Consider the following 18,567-nt stretch of genomic DNA (forward strand, 5'->3'; position numbering starts at 1 on the left):
ACGAATACGCTTTCTAGTATTAAAAACTATACTGACTAGTCTAATTTCCACCCTCTCCTCTTTCTTAAGCCTCTAATCCCTCAGTCTTTTATGGTAGGTAGATTTTGTCCCTTCTTCACCACCATGACCCCTTTCTTGGGACAGAAGCTATATTCAGTAGATCTGTGGGAAATGATTGTGGATGGGCTGCCTTTAAGCATTTTAATGTGTTCTAAACACAAAGGCAATAAAAATTCCCAATGCAATATATATATATATACTTAAAGATATCCTTGTCACATGAAATAATTTTGCCTGTGTGTTCCCTAGGGAACTGAAAAGTACATAATAGTCACTGTAATCCTGCTGGGGTAGAGACAGTATCTTCTCTTTATTCTTTGTTATGCCTGATGCTATCTGTTCAGCATATAAAGAAAAGAAATCTGTATCTAGAAAAAAATGCATCTGTAGTCCTCTCATTTCCCGGGGTACCACGAAGCCAGTACGTTTTTTTTTTTTTTTTTTTTTTTTTTTTTTTTTTTTTTACCATTGGGACTTGGCAGACTAGTGTCCAAAGCCTGAACAATATTAGGCATCGGTTTGCATTTTTGATGTATTAAGTCAAGGTGGTAAATATTGGTAACTATGTCTTCTCAAGTCCACAAGGTCAAAGAAAAGACAGGTTCCATCTTCTTGGGCGGGGTACCCTCAGCACTACACCCGCTGTACTATCACAGCACCTGAGAATCTGGTTTCATCACAGGCGGGGACACTAGTCAGAGGCCTGACTTGTGCACCTCGCACAAGGTAAATCTCCCCACGATGAAAATGGAAATCCAAGCGGGGTGGGTGGGTGCCTGCAGGCGGCAATGGGTGTGTGGGGGGTGTAAGAGGGGGGGTGTTTTCTCCCTTCACGGCCGCAGCAGGGGCCCTTCGGGCCCCCCAGGCCCTTGACTCGCGGCCCTGCCCCGACCATTGTCCGCACACCTCTTCCCTCCAGCTTCCGGGCCGCGGGCGAGTTGATTTGCTGCAGATGACATCAGCCTTGGGCCAGCGGCTGGAAGAGCGGAGGCAGCCACCGCGTGAGGATGTGCCGGGTGGTCCTTTCCTCCTCCTCTTCCTCCTCCTCCCGGCTCCGAGCCTAGTCTCCATATAAAAGCGGCGCCGCCTCCCCGCCCTCTCACACTCCCCGCTCCTCTCCGCCGCGCTCTCTAGGAGAGGGCGGAGGGGGAGGCGGCGCGCAGCGCCAGGAGGAGGGGTACGCAGGGGGCGGAGCGGAGACAGCACCTTCGGAGATAATCCTTTCTCCTGCCGCAGAGGAGAGGAGCGGCGGGAGCGGGACACTTCGCCGAGGCATAGCGGGCCGGCAGGATGGCGACCGTGGTGGTGGAAGCCGCCGAGCCGGAGCCGTCCGGCAGCATTGCCAACCCGGCGGCATCCACCTCGCCCAGCCTGTCGCATCGCTTCCTCGACAGCAAGTTCTACCTGCTGGTGGTCGTCGGCGAAATCGTGACCGAAGAGCACCTACGGCGCGCCATCGGCAACATCGAACTCGGTAAGAGGCCCTGCGTCCCCTGGGGACGCGCTCGAGGAGACTGGCAAACGCGACCCCACCCAGGGCGCGACGGCTGCCCTCCTCTTTAGGCGCGCCCCGCACCCACACCTCTCCCCGCTACCTCCTGCACTCGGTCCAGACTCTTTCCTGGGCTCATTTCGGAGAATAATGCGAATTATTAGATTTGAGACCCAGTGGGAGAGTCTCTTCTAACCTTGAGGGATATGTCATCAGGCTGGGTCTGCAGATACTGGCTGGCCACCGCCTCTCCAGCTAAATGAAATGCAGGTGACAGAGGAGCGGCGGCCACAATAAAGCCCAAACCGTAGGGAGCAAACGGGGGTGGGGAGTTGATGCAAACACCCCGTTCAGTCCTCCTCTGTCCCCCGCAAAATGCTGGGTGTCCCCTCTTCCCCTTGCCGGCAGACCCGAGGCTGAAGCACCATGTGCCAGGGCCCGCATGGGAATCATCTTCACCACAGCCACCTCAGCCCCCGAGAAATGCCTTTTCTGGCTTAAAACCTCCCGATTTGTTCTTTCCTTGCAATGACTAGGCTAGTCCTGGGGCCACGCCCGCTCCCCCCCCCCCCCCCCCGCGCTTCACCCGGGACGCAGAGATGTAGAACCTCCTGCCTCCTGCGCTTGATTCCCAGACGGCGCCCGCCTCGCTACTGCCCCTGGGATCCTGGTTGCAGCTTTCAGAAAGGACAATGGGACCCCAAGTTGCGGGGTGGGGCTTCTTTCAAAAGTCTCAGCCTTGGTAGTGATGGCTCAGGGGGAAGGCGGGGTGGGGTGGGGGTGGTTAGCGGGTAGGGCCAGCGCCTCGCCCGGTGCGCGCACTAGGAGCGCGCTCTGCAGAGGCCGAATAGCGGTTCGCCTAGAACCCTGGGCGGGGCCGTGAGGGCCCGCGGGGCGCAGCCTCGGGCGCGCAGACCGACCCGCCCCCCAGCCCCACCCGGGCTGCCGCAGTGCCCCCATCCGCTCGCCGCACCTGCCCCCCGCACTGCGGCGCCCCCGTCGGGCGCGGTCCGCCTGGTGTGCGCTCTGCCGGGGCCTCGGGCTTGGTGCTGCGCACCCCCACCTCTCCGTCAGCCCGGCTTTGTTGCGCTCGAAGCCCCCCCCCCCTCCCCTCCCCGAGCAGGGCGCTCTGGTCTCTGCCTCCCCCCCAGTGTCCCGGACCTCCCCTCGCCGCTGACAGAGGTCGCCAGGTCCCTGCGCAGCCCCAGCCCGCGCTCTATTCTCTTGGGGTGGTGCTGAAGCGTTTCTGCCTGGAGACACCGGCTGGTGGGCGTGGTGCAGTCCGCACTGCGGTCTCTACGGCAGCCCGAGGCGGACAAAGGGCGTTCACGCAGCCCTCGATCCCCGCTCCCGGCGCACCCCCACCCCATAAAAGACGAAAGGAAGACCTTATTTTCGATGAAAAAATTAACGCTTGTTTTCTGCCTCTGCATTTGGAAACGGCCCCTTGTCCCCAGAACAAAAGGCTGCAGGGTGGGGACTGGAGTTGCAGACCTGGGTCTTTTGTTTAACTTTAAAGCACTGATTTTTTCCTTCCAGCTTAAAAAAAAAAAAAAAAAAAAAAAAAAAAAAAGCAGAATGCAGTCGTGTTATTTTATTCGAAAAAAAAAATTTCAAGAAGAGATTTCAATAGTGAAATGCCTTCTTTGAGCATCTCAAAAACCCTTCATTTTCAAACGTTAGGCCTTTAATCTGATCTTAGTTTGGTTGCACATTTTCTCCTTGGAAATTTCCTACGTACCGACTTTGGGTGTGGCTGCTCTATGAATCAATGACTTTGGATTAAAAGCAATTACTGTCCACACCATTGCCGCGGAATAATAATACATGAGGAGGGGCTTTGCTATCTGTAAGATTTTCATAACCTCCCGATGTGGTGCCAGGAGAGGCACCGTCACCCCCATTTTAGAGATGGGGACCCAGAGAGGCAGGACGGATAAGAGGACCCGCTCAAGGTCACATCATTCATAAGTGACACAAGTGCCAGCACGGCACCATTACTGTTGTTCTGGTCCTGTCATGATGTTAGTGCAGGGCAGGATAACATCAGAGGAAGATCAAACACGGGTTTTCCCAGCTTGTCTTTGTACGGTCATCCACTTGTGGGCAGCGCCCCGTGCAGCGAGGTGTTTTAGCAATCACCTTCCACCGCTGCTATCTTCCTGCTTTGTTATTCTGCTGGTCACCCTTTCAGTACCCCATTCCTCAGGGGGTTTATTCAGTCCTCTTCTGTTTGAGGAGAAAATTGATGTCTCCAGGTACTGCCATGAAGTGCTCTCTGTCTTTACTCCTTTTCATACAACTAGCATGCAGTCATAAAGTTCAGATTTGTCTTTTTGACATTAAAATAAAAAAATACTGAAATAAAAATAGAGAGGAAAAGTCACCGATCGTAGATGAGGAGCCTAGTGAATTTTCACAAAATGAACACACCCATGTTATCTAGATGGAGAAATGGACATTACTGGCATCCCAGAAGCCTCCTCATGTTCCCTTCTCAATCACCATGCCTTCCTGATTTTTAATTCCCTAATTTGGTCAGGTTTTTGCACAAAACTCCAAAATGGCTGTATTGATCCCATTAACAATCAATCAAGCCAGGGGGAGCAGAGCCATTTCCTCACATGTGGGAGCAGATGCTGGTTTTCCTCTGGAGATTGCTCTCCTGGGTCCTGGGATCCCGGATGCAGCTCTAGCTAGCTACAGGGCCTCGTGGTACTAAGTGACACTGCTCCCCTAGCTTTTCAGACGGGCTGGGATGACTTAGCAACAGGGCAGGCTGGCTCTGTTTCCCTGTGCCTGACACGCTGCTGCCTCCGCCTGCGGATCCCAGCTGGGCCTCCTCCAGAGGTCACTCTGATACCACTGCTATTGTCGCTGGTGCCCGCGGGCCAGGGCCAGGTTGTGAGAAGCGCGATGGAGATGCTGCAGGGGGCTCCGCTTGGATTGTGTGCCGGCTGGGCATGCGGTTCGTCATTTGTTACGCTTGCGTCCTATTTCCCCTTTCTTCTTAACTGATGTTCTGTGGGTTGGGAGACCCTGGTGACTTGGAATTTTGCCATCTGATGACTGAGGGTTCTTTGGGGAGCCTAGAAAATAGATCCGTAGGAAGATGGTGATAATGCAATAGACAGGCCTGAGACATCCCGATGTGACTGCTTAGGAAATGCTTTTTGAAACCAAGGATGAGAGATGGTCCCTCATTTTCTCAACTGTATTCAAAACGTACCATGTAAGGTTTGGTAATTTCTTCTCAAGTCTGAAACACTTGGATGGGTCTAGCTTTATTTTGTTAGTTATGCAGCACTTCATGCCTGACCATGGTTGCTACCACCAGATGCCATTCCTGGGCACCTCTTTGACCCTCTTCCTCATTAGCCCCCAACTTAGACTTAATAGCCATCACCATTTTTCGCAGAGCCTCACTTCTCTAGTGTATATTAGAACATAGAGTATGATGCATCCACGCCTTGCGAACTGAATTCTAGAGCCTATGAAAGGAGTTGTCACTGCTTCATTTTATTGCTTTACGGGAATCAAGACATCTAAGGAATACTAAGTGTCAGTTTGGTGCTTTCAATTACTGTGAAAGAGTGTAACTTTCCTGTAGTTAGCACCGGGAATCAGCAAGAATTTTTATAAAAAGGTAGACGTGTGTGACATTGACTCTCCTGAGTTTTTAGACGTAAGTTTAGCTGATAACATTGGAACTTTGTGATGTTACTTTATTGTTTTCAGTTCAAGGTGGCTGAGAACCCAGGAAACATTTGGGGTTTAGTTTTCATTTTATTTTAACAGGGCAAAACCAACACATGATGGAGGTTAGAAGAAATGCTGGAGAGTGTTACATTTATTATGTTCATCTTTATACTTTTCAAAGTCAAAAGGCAGATGGATTTCTGCTTGTACTGCTTCATTGGTATTATCTAGTAAGGGCTCTGTGATCTATGCAGAAATCCAAGCCAGTCCTCAAACTTAAGGTTATTAGATTGATGATTCATGCTTAATCTTCTCTAAAGGTTTACTTTTTAAAGTAATTTCTAACTTTTAAACCAATAATAGTCATAAATCACTTCTTTTATTTGTTTCCAATGTGGGATGCTATCAGAAGACCTAAAAATGATTTATCCCCAATGCTTTGAAATGATCTCTAGGAGAGGTATTGTCTGCATTACACATAACATATATATTATGAACATCAAGTTGTTGGCTGAAAAAAAAAGAAAAAAGCCAATTGAAAGTTTGGTCAAAAGGGGAAAAATAGGAAAACTTCTTTGAGAGATAAACGTTGATTTTAGCTCTTTTTTTAAAAAAAATTCTGTTTCTTTAGTTTATGATTCAAATCTGCCCTCTGATCACTTTTTAGCATGGTTTTACAAATAGAATCTTACAGTTAAGTTAATCATTTAGGTACTAGCAAAAAAAAAAAAAATACAAGCCTCTGGATCAGAGCGATCAACTAAAAAGTTCATAGAAAAAAATCAACTTTCAAAGGCCCAAATAACTGTCAGAACTCATGTGCCATTTCAACATGTAATGAATGGTCATTTTGTTGGATTTTTCCAACTTATTGCCTCTTTTAGGAGTACAGATTTTAGTCTTTACATGAGAGGTGCTTTTTGAAAATTGTTGGCTTTATTAAGTGATGTTGTAAAATGCTTGCATGATTACTAACTTGGCAAGATAGAACCTGTATAAAGTAAGGGAAAGTGGTTCCTTATTGTTCATCCTGTTTTGTCTGGTAATGAACACATGCCCACCCCCAGCACGACACACACAACCTTTTCATTTCTCCCTTTTCCATCTGTAAATTTTATGCGCACTTTAGCCTCCCTTTTGTGCACTGCATTCCCCTGGATTCACAGAACTGAAATGGGAAGATCCTTTGTTACCCTCAGTCACCTTGGCTGGAGGACTGGCCTGCGGACGGTGATGGTGCCCTGTTCCATGGCTGGGCAACAGCCCCAGATTAGATGGGAGAGTTCTTAGGATGCCTCGCCATAGGCCAACTTCTCAGGGGTGACAGATGTCCTCTGGGCCCAGAAGTTTAATAAATGGAGGTTGACCTCCATTTGGTAGTTGTTCTGTTCTGGCCCAACCTAGGTAAGCCAGCACGGGGCACAGTCTTCGTAGAGTACTGGAGATGCAAAGGCTCAGGAAGTTTGACCTGGAGCATTTGGGGGGGATAATTTTTTTTTTTTTTTATTTATTTTTTATTTTTTTTAAATTTTTTTTTTTTCTTTTCAACGTTTTTATTTTATTTTTGGGACAGAGAGAGACAGAGCATGAATTGGGGAGGGGCAGAGAGAGAGGGAGACACAGAATCGGAAACAGGCTCCAGGCTCTGAGCCATCTGCCCAGAGCCTGACGTGGGGCTCGAACTCACGGACCGCGAGATTGTGACCTGGCTGAAGTCAGACGCTTAACCGACTGCGCCACCCAGGCGCCCGGGGGGGATAATTCTTAAAAAGCCTAGGAAATTATCTTGCCTTGGCCTCTGTGGTATCCATGAGAGGCCAGGATGACCTGCTTCTGAAAGCCTCTCCTGAACCTCTTGATCAGCACCCTACTAGCCCCCAGCCAGGAATTTGGAGACAGAAGAATGTGGCAAGAGCCAAAGATGTCTTTCTGTCCTATGAACTTTAGAGGGCCCACTGTTGGCTTCCTCTTATGCACAGAGGGAAGATATTTAAACCTACTGAATGCAATGTGAAACTTCTTTGAGAAATACTGTTTCTCTTTACTAGTATTATTCAGTGGAAGGTACGAAGTAATTACAAAATATGCTATTTCTAAAATTCGGATAGAAAGTGGCCTTGTTCCCAAATTTTCCTCTCCAATTAAAATAACCTTCAAATCCATTGTAGTCATTATTTTATAAGTGGCAGTAGTGACTTATGCATTGTTAAGGCATAATTTGGCTGGCTGGAAATCGCTCCCTTGAAAAGAGAACCCTAATTTTTTTCTTTCATTGGCATTATAAAAATGAGAACTATTATTTTTATCAACTGTTTCCTAGTGTAGTTTAAAAATTAATTTCTAACTGGTTTGTGTGTTTTGTGCTTTTTCCCTTGCTAAATTACAAATCATTCAGCTAGGAGTTTATGAAGTACAAAGCAAACATTTAATTGCTTGTGTCATGACGAGTTTATTGAAGCCGAAGGGAAAATGGCAAACAACGATGTAAGAGCACGTCTACCTAGATGAAGTCATTCAAGTGATGTAGCAATTTGGACATAATATAGAACAAAGGCCGAAAAATCGTATGAGTTTAATTTAAATACATATGTCTGCTTATTAACTTAGTGACCCAGCTTGACAAGCCAGGATACAAAGTGGAGCTCAGACCTGGAGCAAAGAGAGCCCACTTAACAATTACTAATTAAGCAGCTCAGACAGGAGCTCGACGGTTTTTCATACTAGCCGAGTATGTAGTGTATACATTGAAGTAAAATATTCTAATGAATTCAGGCCTCTCAACCTGTCAAGCTTTCTGTGAAACAAAAAGAACCCATTTATCATTTCTGCACTAAAAAGATCTGCAAAATCTCAACATGCCTTTCTTGTTAAAATTTAAATACTCCATTAGCACAAATGCAAGCTGAGGCTGTTGATGTTTCCAGGGAGACCCATAAAATTCTCCCTTATAATTTAACCTCTCTTTAGGAATGTTAACTCTTCCACACCTGAATTCATCCCATTTATTGTATGATAAATGTCTGCCTCTATTTAGTGGACATCCATCTGTGAAAATATTCCTCAGAGTCGAAAGGTGTTTGGCGTATAATCTGAAGATAGTCTAAATATGTAGTTAAGTGAGTTTCCATAATCTTTGTGTGATATATTTATACATATACAAGACATATACATATGTATATGTACACATGTATACGCATGTATATACACACATATATTTTGTTTCTTTGCAAGATAAGAAGACTGAACAAGATATAAATGGGGCTGAATACAGAGAAGCATTAAGGATTTACAGGTGTTCGTACTGCCCCAAGTCTGTTTGAATGACTCATGACCAGCAAAAAATGGTTAAATGACGTGTTTATTTAGAGATAGTTCTTCTGCTGTATTTTACCTACAGGGTCAAGTCCCTGCTCTTAGTAGGTATGCAGTAAATGACTCTTGTCCCAGAGGGTTGTTCCTGGCAATTGAAGATGCTCCAGGAAGGGTACAATCATGGATGTTCCATAATGGCTCCACCATGAGCTACCTATTTGGGAAAGTATAAAAATACAGAAAAACAAACACATTCCAGACTTCTGTGGCTTCCCAGTTTTCCCTGGCTTGCTCCCCAGTTCTCCCTTCTTCCGTGTCCTCTGCGTCCCCCCTCTGGTCATCCCCTTCGGAAGGACAGGAGGAGAGGGGATGAAGGAGATAGTCCGTCCAAGTTCCTTTTACCCCAGCTATCAGCCTAGTGAATGGAATAGACAGTTTGTGGCCCCCGACTCTGTAGAATTTTTCTAAAGTATAAAATGTTGTCCCCCCCCCCCTTTTGTTTTTGCCTCAGGGTAGGAAAATTCAGTACAACTAACAATTGTGAAAGAAAGAACTACCCCGCTAAGCTTGTCCGGTAGAATAAATGGCGGAGGGGACAGATAGGTGAAGTCCTTAAGATTGAGATCCAGTCTTCTTATGAAAGGTCACACAAGCTTTGGATTGATCTGTAGGAGTTGGGAAACCCAGGTCAAAATGAGGTGGGTAAAGAAAAGAAACCATACGTGCACACAGAATGCACACGCACACTGCAGAAAGTACCATTTGAAAACCAAAGGCCTGGACTTGAATGCTCGCTTTCCTACCCTCGTTCTACATTTTCTTGCCACCTACAAGGGGACCATGGGAGAGGTAGAGGTTATCTCCCGGCCACTTAACTGCAACAGAACTTCCCATCTCCCTGTCCTTTCTATTCATTCCCTCCCTAGAGTAAAGCCTGTCATTTTCCTAATAACTGTTTTCTTTACCCTCCCAGAAAAGCTGCATTTACGTTTTATGAGGGGCAGAAGTTCAACCCACACTGCTAGTCACCCCTCTCTTGTGGCCTGGTACAGAGACCTCCCCGGCCCTCCCATTTTGTGGGCATCCACTGCTAGCCAGCAAGCTCTTGAGAAAAGAGGTTTCCACATCCTCCCTTACAGCCTGAGAAATGTCACAGTGATGTTTTCCAAACCGCTCTGAAGTGACTAACTGGAACTCTGTCAATTCTCTTCCTTTTCCTCCCTAGGAATCCGATCATGGGACACAAACCTGATTGAATGCAACCTGGACCAAGAACTGAAACTTTTTGTGTCTCGACACTCTGCAAGATTCTCTCCTGAAGTCCCAGGTGAGGCTTTGGTTCAGTATTAGTCAGCCTAGACTTTGAAAGGACCTGGGGTGGGGGGGTGGGGGGGGGTGGGCAGGGATCGGCTGATGACTGGAAAGCTTTGCCTGGGGCATCAAAAAAAGTTCTTATTGCTAAAGATTTCTTTGTATTTGTTGTTATCAACGAGGTTAGCCAGAAGCACATTTTAAGAAAATCAATTGTGAGTTATCACTGTGTGGTTTATCAACTTTGCGGATTCTTAGTGAAAAGTTTTAAAGTTCTGGGGTACATTCTTTTTCTATTCCATTGCACTCTGACTTCAGGGGATTGCAAACTATTTAAATATTAACTTTATTCGAATAAATCTATGACTGTAAGTTGGATGCCCCTCCCTGCCCATGCCACAACCTCTTTCCCTCCCTAGAAAATGGAAACATCTCCATTTCAAAATGAAATATACCTCATCATTTCATCATTCCATTATCACTCACTTTTCTTGGTGCGGGTAAAAGAGTCTGAAATTCCAAACTGCTGTTAAAATAGCCTTTCTTTCAGAGATGGCAAAGAATTCTACAGAGTAAAGGTAAGGACACAAAAATCTCTTATATGTGGAAAGGCTACCAAGAGCCAGCTGCCTCACTAGGGATGTACTCTGACCTATGCCTCTAAGCCTGGGGATATAGTGAGACTCGCCCACTTTATCTTCCTCTTGTGAGAGTGACCCGTAGGTCTCTCTCTTGGTCACCTTTGAGGATTATGAGCAGAGGTGCTGGAGCATAAAGACCCTGAACCTCCAAACCTGTGTTTCTCAAAAGCTCTGCCATTGATCCATCATAGACAACTGTATTGCATTTTATTTCTTGGATATCACTCAAGTTTTATGTAAAGTGGTGAAAACTCTTTTCTATCTGCATGATTCTGTTGGATGATTGCTAATTTTATTGGCATTGATATAAAATCGGGAATGGGGCTCATACTTTTCCCCCCCATTGATTACATCATATGCCATTAGCCTTGTACATGGCAAGAGTTGAAACCACTTGTAAAATGTCATCATTCCATGAATCACACTTGGCTGCAGCAACATGCCCACGAGACAATCCCAGTTCTTCGCTTTGAGTGTGAGATTAGAATAAAATCCCATACATTTCTGTTGTCCAAATGAATTGTTGCTTTCCAGCGTGGAATTGAGTCAATGTGCTAAGAAAAACATAGCAGGAACGGGTTCATTAAAAGCTAACTTGCTGCACAGCAATGTGAAAAAATCAGCTTTTATGTAACTTTGCTTTGAGATCAAAACAGAGAGATCCAGAGACTATCAGACAGCACATGGTTTGCTGAAGTAAAGGTATAGTATATGGTTCCTTCTTACATTATTGTGTTGTGTTTTTATGTCTTGCACATCTCCGTAACTTTTAAAAACACCTCGTAAAAATAAAAATAAGAGAAGTACCCTTTTCAACAAGTATGTTTCAAAATGTAAAAGGCAACTTTTTGTTTTTTCTCTGTAGATTTTCTGGCTTTCTTATATGATTGTTTGTAAAACCACTTTTTTTTTTTTTTTTTTTTGTAAACAAATCATGTGATTGCCATTGTGTTCATTCATCCTTGGATTGACTTTGTGGAATGACAGCTGTGCATTGCAAAATGAAAGGCTACAAGAACCGCTGAGGAATTTACCATTTTCGGACCAAAGATCTAAGATTAGTTTTGTGGACTAGGAAGGTCAGGTTCTCCAAATCACCACTTTAGCCCAGTATACCCTGTTCTCCCTCCTTTTCCTGCTATACCTGAAGTAGGGATTGGTTACCCACCTCGTTGTATCAGTGCTACGCTAGACACTCTGTTTAGAGATGGGCCTCTGGACCCGTAGCAATCCTCCCATTCTTGCTGACTCCAGAAAGGGTGGGTATTATGACCTTCCCTTTTAAGCCTAAGAGTGCAAGGTGCAGGGCTGGGCCTCCCCACTGAGGACTGAACATCTAGAACAGAGCCACTGGAGTATTGCCCTTGTGTGGAGAGTGTTCAGAGTGGCTTGAAGGTGTTTAACCAAGACTATAATAGATGGTGAAAGCACATGTCAGATTCATTTTCAGGTAAGTGTGTTTTAGAGAGAAGAGACGTTATGTTAGAGGACACACATGCCAAATTGGGGTGAGTAGACATCACAGGATGATCCTTGGCTTAGACCCAGTGAAGCCCTTAGCTTTTCCTGAACAAACTGGAAAGCTTTGAGGGGAAATTTGAAGTCTGTTTTTAAGTGGGTCCCAGTCTGGTGGTCTCTTCCCTACTCCCTGAAATTCTGTAGAAGCTAATATATGTACCTCAGGCCTCCTAAAATGGAGCCAGCTGCACCTCTTCCTTTAGTTTCAAGATTCTAAGTTAACCTAGAGTCAAGGCACACGATGAAGCGTGGGCTCATTAAAAGAATAAAGCCATTCAGTTACAAAGTACTTAAATAGCACCTGCAAGGTGCCAAGCACTCTGGGGTCAGGGTGGGTGAACACAGTGATGAACAAAACCAACATAGTCACTATTTTACTTGTGGGAGAGGAGGCATCCAGCAGTCACATGCGGACTAGCTAGCATAACCTCCAGTGCGCTGCACCAATTCCAGTTTTTTATTTTATTTATTTTTTTAATTTATTTTTGAGAGAGAGACAGAGAGAGACAGAGCACGAGTGGGGGAGGGGCAGAGAGAGAGAAGGAGACACAGAATCCGAAGCAGGCTCCAGGCTCTGAGCTGTGAGCACAGAGCCCAATGCCGGGTTCAAACCCACAGACCTTGAGATCACGACCTGCGCCAAAGTCGGGCGCTTAACCAGCTGAGCGACACAGGCACTCCTGGTTTGGTATTTTTTTAGGCTAGCAGAGTTACAGTGGAACGTTCGTTGTCTTCCCTGACACAAATAGATTGGGAGCTAGGGTTGCTCTTACCTATTTTACAGTCGTGTTATGCCTCTGTTGTTGTTTTTAAGGATTGGAGATGACTCATGAAAGACTGGTGATAGCCTCCAATGCAGCTAACAGATCATGCAGGTGGCACAGCCTCGTTTATTCTCTGGAACTAGTTTAACCCTTGTATTTGTTTTTAAATATGATTTTGAGATTCAGTTTGGCTAACTCTAAGACTGCAGGTCTCATTCAAGACCAGTCTGAAAGATTTAGTCATCTTGAACAAATACCCTTTGAGCAGGAATCTGAAATGTGAGTGCTTTCTCTGTACAAGGTGGGGTCATGTGGTATGAATGGTGAGCTGGTGGCTCCCTGGGATCCCTGAAGCTGTGTACTGGGATCCCTAAGCTCTCCCCCACTCTGACACACTAATTCTCAGAATGATCGGTCATCTGGATCATCTTTTACCCTCTGGAACGTGTTGTAGCATTGATTTGCCTAAAAGAACATTCAGTAAACCTCTGCTGTGTGCCCTGGGCAGGTCTGCTGCCTCACCCTATTGTAAGACCATTCTTGGCCACATCTAAGCTAGGGCCAAGCAAGACTATCTTGAGAGAAAAGGTTAGGTGGTCCATCATGAATGCTCTCCAGTCTTTTGCTCAAGTCAAGTCCAATAACTGAGTCTTTTCAAAATAGAGGAAATGTCTTGTTTCCTTATATTTATCAATTCAAATACTATCAAAAAAATTTTATTTATATATTATGGCATGTGTTTTGTACCTTGATCATGTTGAGTGAGAATCATTTTTGTAAGTCCCACCACAAGAGTAGCTAGGTCGACCGTGCTGTATAGAATTTATTTCACTCTCTATTCTTATTTGCTTCCCTGCCTAATGTTACTTTCGATCTCTTGTAATAACAGAGGAGGATATCTCCTAGGGGTTACAAGAAGTGCCTCATAATTATCTGTGTTAGAAAGGCATCATTTTAAAACGGCAAACGAAGGGTGCCTGGGGGACTCACTCAGTTAAGCATCCAACTCTTTCATTTTGGCTCAGGTCACGATTTCACAGTTGTCGAGTTCAAGCCTACGACAGCGACAGTGCATAGCCTGCTTGGGTTTCTGTCTTCCTTTCTTTCTGCCCCTCCTCCACTTGGCTCTATCTTTCTCTCAAAATAAATAAAAATAAAAATAAAAAACTTAAAAAAAAAAAGTACTTCATCCCAGGGCAAGGGACACCAGACTGAAAATTAATTTCAATTTTTCCCCCATCATTTGCCACTCTGATCTGCCTGTTAAAATAATTTTAAAAACTTGATAACCAAAATTCATACCAGCAACATAGCATAATGATTAAGAGTAGAGATCCCAGGGGCGCCTGGGTGGCGCAGTCGGTTAAGCGTCCGACTTCAGCCAGGTCACGATCTCGCGGTCCGTGAGTTCGAGCCCCGCGTCGGGCTCTGGGCTGATGGCTCAGAGCCTGGAGCCTGTTTCCGATTCTGTGTCTCCCTCTCTCTCTGCGCCTCCCCCGTTCATGCTCTGTCTCTCTCTGTCCCAAAAATAAAAATAAACGTTGAAAAAAAAATATTAAAAAAAAAAAAAAAGAGTAGAGATCCTGGAGTTAACCTACCTGAATTTTTTTTTAAGTTTATTTATTCATTTTGAGAGCGAGAGAGAATGCATGATGCGTGAGCAGGGGAGGGGTGGAGAGGGGGAGAGAGAGAATCCCAAGCAGGCTCTGTACTGTCAGTGCAGAGCCTGATGCAGGGCTTAAACTCACGAGAACTGTGAGATAATGATCTGAGCCGAAACTAAGGGTTCGAAGCTTAACTGACTGAGCCACCCAGGAGCCCCTAACCTACCCGAGTTTTGATCCTAGCTCTGACATTTATTTGCTGTAGGATCTTGGGCAAGTTATTTAATCATTCTAAGCCTTAGTTTAAATGTCTGTAAAACAGGGACAGTCACTTCTACCTCCTAGAATCTTCACGAGGATCAAATGAGTTAATGTGTGTAAAGATCTTGTAACAGTGCTTGTCACATGGTAAAATGTAAACTAGTGTTAACATTGTCTCTTTTGTTGAAAGTCTATTTGCGTTGTGTATTTGCTGATTATTATTATCTGTGGGAAAAACTGGCCCGAGATAGCGGCTCCTTTTTGTAATAATATTAAAATTTTTATCAAAGATGTTTCTCAGAGAAACAGTTGCCTTAGACTTGGCAGAAGACACATAACTGCTGGTTATGGGTCAGGGGCAGTAACATTGTAGGACTGAGTTTAGGAAGGTCCTTTGAGCACGAGAGCAAAAGGGAGGCAATCCGTGAAGGTGCTGGCATCACAGAACCTTTGGGCAGCACTGGGGACCATTTGTTAAAGGGTCTTGGTGTCAATGCCAAGAGGCTGATGTGGGTGGGGACACTAGTGTGCTTTCTCGCTGTGATAACCCATCTGTTGGTAACTCCTTCCCCTCCATTCTACTACTTGGTTCTCTCTCCTACCCTCTCCAATCAACAAGTGACCATAGCCTTTGCCAGTTTTAAGAAGCTGAGATTTCTGGTGGTTTATATTCTTAGTCAATTGGATACGTAGCGAGACCTTGGCATATTTATGTTTTGTCAGTAGTTTTATAATTCCTAGATCCCAAGATCCCAAAGATCTTCATGCAGGTGTGTTTGGGTGGTTCTGCTTAAGAACCTTCTCTCTGGAAGACAAACCGTGGCTGAGCATCCTTAGATTTGTGCTGCATGACTGCTAAAAATATCTGCCCTCTAGATTGGTTTCTGATGGAGAATTAAAAGCAAGCCTTTTGAATTTAAGTCATGCGAATCCTCTACTCCCTTTGACATTAATGAGGCAGGGTTTTAACAATATTTGCCAGGAGAATGATAAGAAAATGCTAAAATGCTCTTAGAACAGGTCTGAGAATATTTTTAGTTGCCTTCTTACTCAGTCTAGACTTGTATGTTTAGTCTGTCGTTGTACAGAATTATAGCTTAATTGTATGTGCCTAGAATGCATCAACTGCTCTATGACAATGAGTAATGAATGGGTTTTCAGCCCAGCTCCCAACCTTTAAACAATAAAGCACACAGATATACATATTTAGTTGTATTCAAGAGGCTGACTTAACCCTCAGGGAACCTGTGTTTTCAGAGGGAAAGCAAATTCTTCATCTTCCTTTTCTCTCTCTTTCACATTGCACACGCATAGGTACAGGCACTTGCCCACATGCCTGCAGGGCTTGTCTTTTCTCATGGTACCATCATCCAAGGTTATGGGAGGAACTGTGGTATGAGAAGAAAACCACAGAGAGTCTTATTTTGTTGAAGCAACCAGACCTCTGTTTAACATCCATTGAGGTCAATGTGTGGTGCCTGGGAAGGGAACTCCCATTTTAATGCAAACCACTGGGCTTTCTCCCACTTGCCCCCTGCCCTTGGCCTTCCCACCCCGTTGTGGTTGGTGGGGAATTGGCAGCTCCTCCTGCTGCCAGCTCCCGCTCCACTGCTCCCATTCACACGTAGCCCAGAGCGTGGAGCATCAAATTGCCTGGTCACCCCCACCTGCATTTATTTGAAACGGTGAAAGGGTCAAACTTTCTGTGAAGAACCAGAGTTTTGTAGTGTATGCAACGCAAGGTGACTCCTGCAAGGTGTGTATTTGGCTCAACTTTGCAATTTGGGGATGCTTTATGTCTGCATATCCTCACACGCTAGTGTGATTTTTTTCTGGTGGAAGTGTGGCCAACAGAGAGGAGTAAAATGGTGTTTGATTGCCGTGTTCATGTGCCTTTATTCCTCAGGGTTCTTAATGATGGCTCATTCAGACCACCCTGGAAATACCTATTCATCTCACTTTTTTTTTTAGAGTAAAAGGGATGTTTTACTCTGCCGACTGTAATGGTTTTGAAGCGGTTTCTAATGGGCACTGTGAAACCACTCAACACAGATATGCATAGGCAGGAAGGTGGCAGAAAATTGGCTGCCTGGGCCCAGTAGCCATTTTGGGGAATGTCAATAACCCGCCATTAAATCCAACTAAGTGGATTTCAGAGCAGCTGTTACCATTGCCAACCAAGGACAGCATCTAACGCTGAATGTCAGCGCTTTTGTCTTCATTTCCAGTGAGCAAAGAAAGCCCGTGGTTTTTGCTAGCAGAGTTTTATTATTGTTGTTGATTTTTTGTTGTTGTTGTTTTTGTAGTTGTTGTTGTTTTTAAAGCAGCAATGTCCTCAAACCACCAAGCAACTCCAGTCCCTTTACTTTTGATTGCCTGATTTTGCATTTTCTCTCTGGGGCATTTTGTTCAGCTGATACGGACGTATGCTGGAAATAATGGTGGGAGATGAGGAATCAAGTATAAACTAATAGATTTCTTAAATAAATCGAGTCGTATTTTTGAGTGCTAATCAAGAAGCATGAAATTGTTAAGGGATGTTTGGGAGAATGAGGTATCCCACTGTTTGTGATTTACTTGGGAAAATAAGTCATTCCCAGCTTTAAAAAACACTAACAAAGGGTGTGTTCTTAGTTTACAAACTGCGTGTGTGAGAGAGACAGAGACACATACAGAGAGAAAGAGAGAAAGAGGAGAGGGAAAAAGGAGTTTTACTCCCAATTCCTCCGGAAGACAAGGGGTAAGAATGGAGATCCTAACAAGCATTGCGGTTTGTTCAGCCGCAGATTCAGTCATAATGACAAAGGTTACCCAGGTACCAGCACCCCCAGCCCCAGCCACAACCCGGAGCTAATTAAACGTTACCCAGGCAACCATCAAGTATCCTCAAACATCATACTCCAGGGCTTACGCCTTTTGTTTTCTCTCTGTGGTCTAAGGGTAATTTCTATTGCCTGTGAAGTCAGATTGCCTTGGTCCTAGAGAAATGTGAGAAAGTAAGAAGCGCCTCTGGGGAAGCACACTTAAAAAGGGACCACAGGGACCGTAGAAATTAACATAAACACAAGACAAAAATAATGTTATTTTACGCAGTGTTCCAGCCGATGGTAAAGACCTGCCTACGGGGCGACCGCCGAGCGGTCTGCTGACACGAAACGCAACAAGAGGCTACAAATGTGATTTAAACATAAAATTATCTAATTAAAAACAACCACTCCGAGCCCAGGGCAGCCGGGGTTTCACCGGATGTCTCCTTCCTGCGGCAGTACCACACCTCATTTTAAACACTCCACCTGAGGTTGCCTCTAAAAATTGCCCTGCGGGGTTAATTTCCTGAGGGTTTCAGATAGACTGTGAACCACTCGAACACTGCCTTGGTTTGGCAAGTTCTCCAAGCCTGCCCTTTTTAAAAAATTTTTTTTAACATTTATTCATCTTTGAGAGACAGAGCATGAGCGGAGAGAGGGAGACACAGAATCGGAAGCAGGCTCCAGGCTGTCAGCACAGAGCCCAATGTGGGGTTCGAACTCACAAACAGTGAGATCATGACCTGAGCAGAAGTCGGACGCTCCACCGACTGAGCCACCCAGGGGCCCCTCCAAGGCTGCCCTTTACCAGCCCTTTCTTTCTTAATCAAACAGGTTATCACTGGAGGCTATCAGTAAATGAGCCACAATTGAGCATTTTGGACCCGATTCACAGCTTCCTTGTTTGCATCTCACAAGGATAGTCTGGGGAAGGAAGGACTGCTGCCCAGAGGGAGCACCACTTTCCCAGCCTACCTTGCCCCAAGGACATATCAATGTTCTATATAGATGTTGCTTTTTGGTTCCTGAAATGTCGGTCGATGCCACTGTCACACTTGAGCAAGGTAACTCGATAGTGGTAAACCTGAAGATGGCCTA

At 45.2% G+C, this 18,567-nt stretch overlaps 1 protein-coding gene across 1 annotated transcript in view; it reads left to right on the forward strand.

Annotated features, from left to right (window-relative positions):
* The first annotated feature begins 1,249 nt into the window (after positions 1–1,249).
* The window catches only part of MAP1B (microtubule associated protein 1B), a 96,985-nt gene continuing 79,667 nt past the window's right edge, over positions 1,250–18,567 (forward strand). Inside the window, exons 1-2 of the mRNA XM_030322679.1 lie at positions 1,250–1,534; positions 9,789–9,890. Of these exons, the coding sequence (XP_030178539.1) occupies positions 1,351–1,534; positions 9,789–9,890 (286 nt within the window). The 5' untranslated portion in view covers positions 1,250–1,350. The remainder of the gene's footprint in view (positions 1,535–9,788; positions 9,891–18,567) is intronic.

This window comes from Lynx canadensis, chromosome A1 (genome assembly GCF_007474595.2).
Source record: "Lynx canadensis isolate LIC74 chromosome A1, mLynCan4.pri.v2, whole genome shotgun sequence".
Classification (NCBI taxonomy): domain Eukaryota; kingdom Metazoa; phylum Chordata; class Mammalia; order Carnivora; family Felidae; genus Lynx; species Lynx canadensis.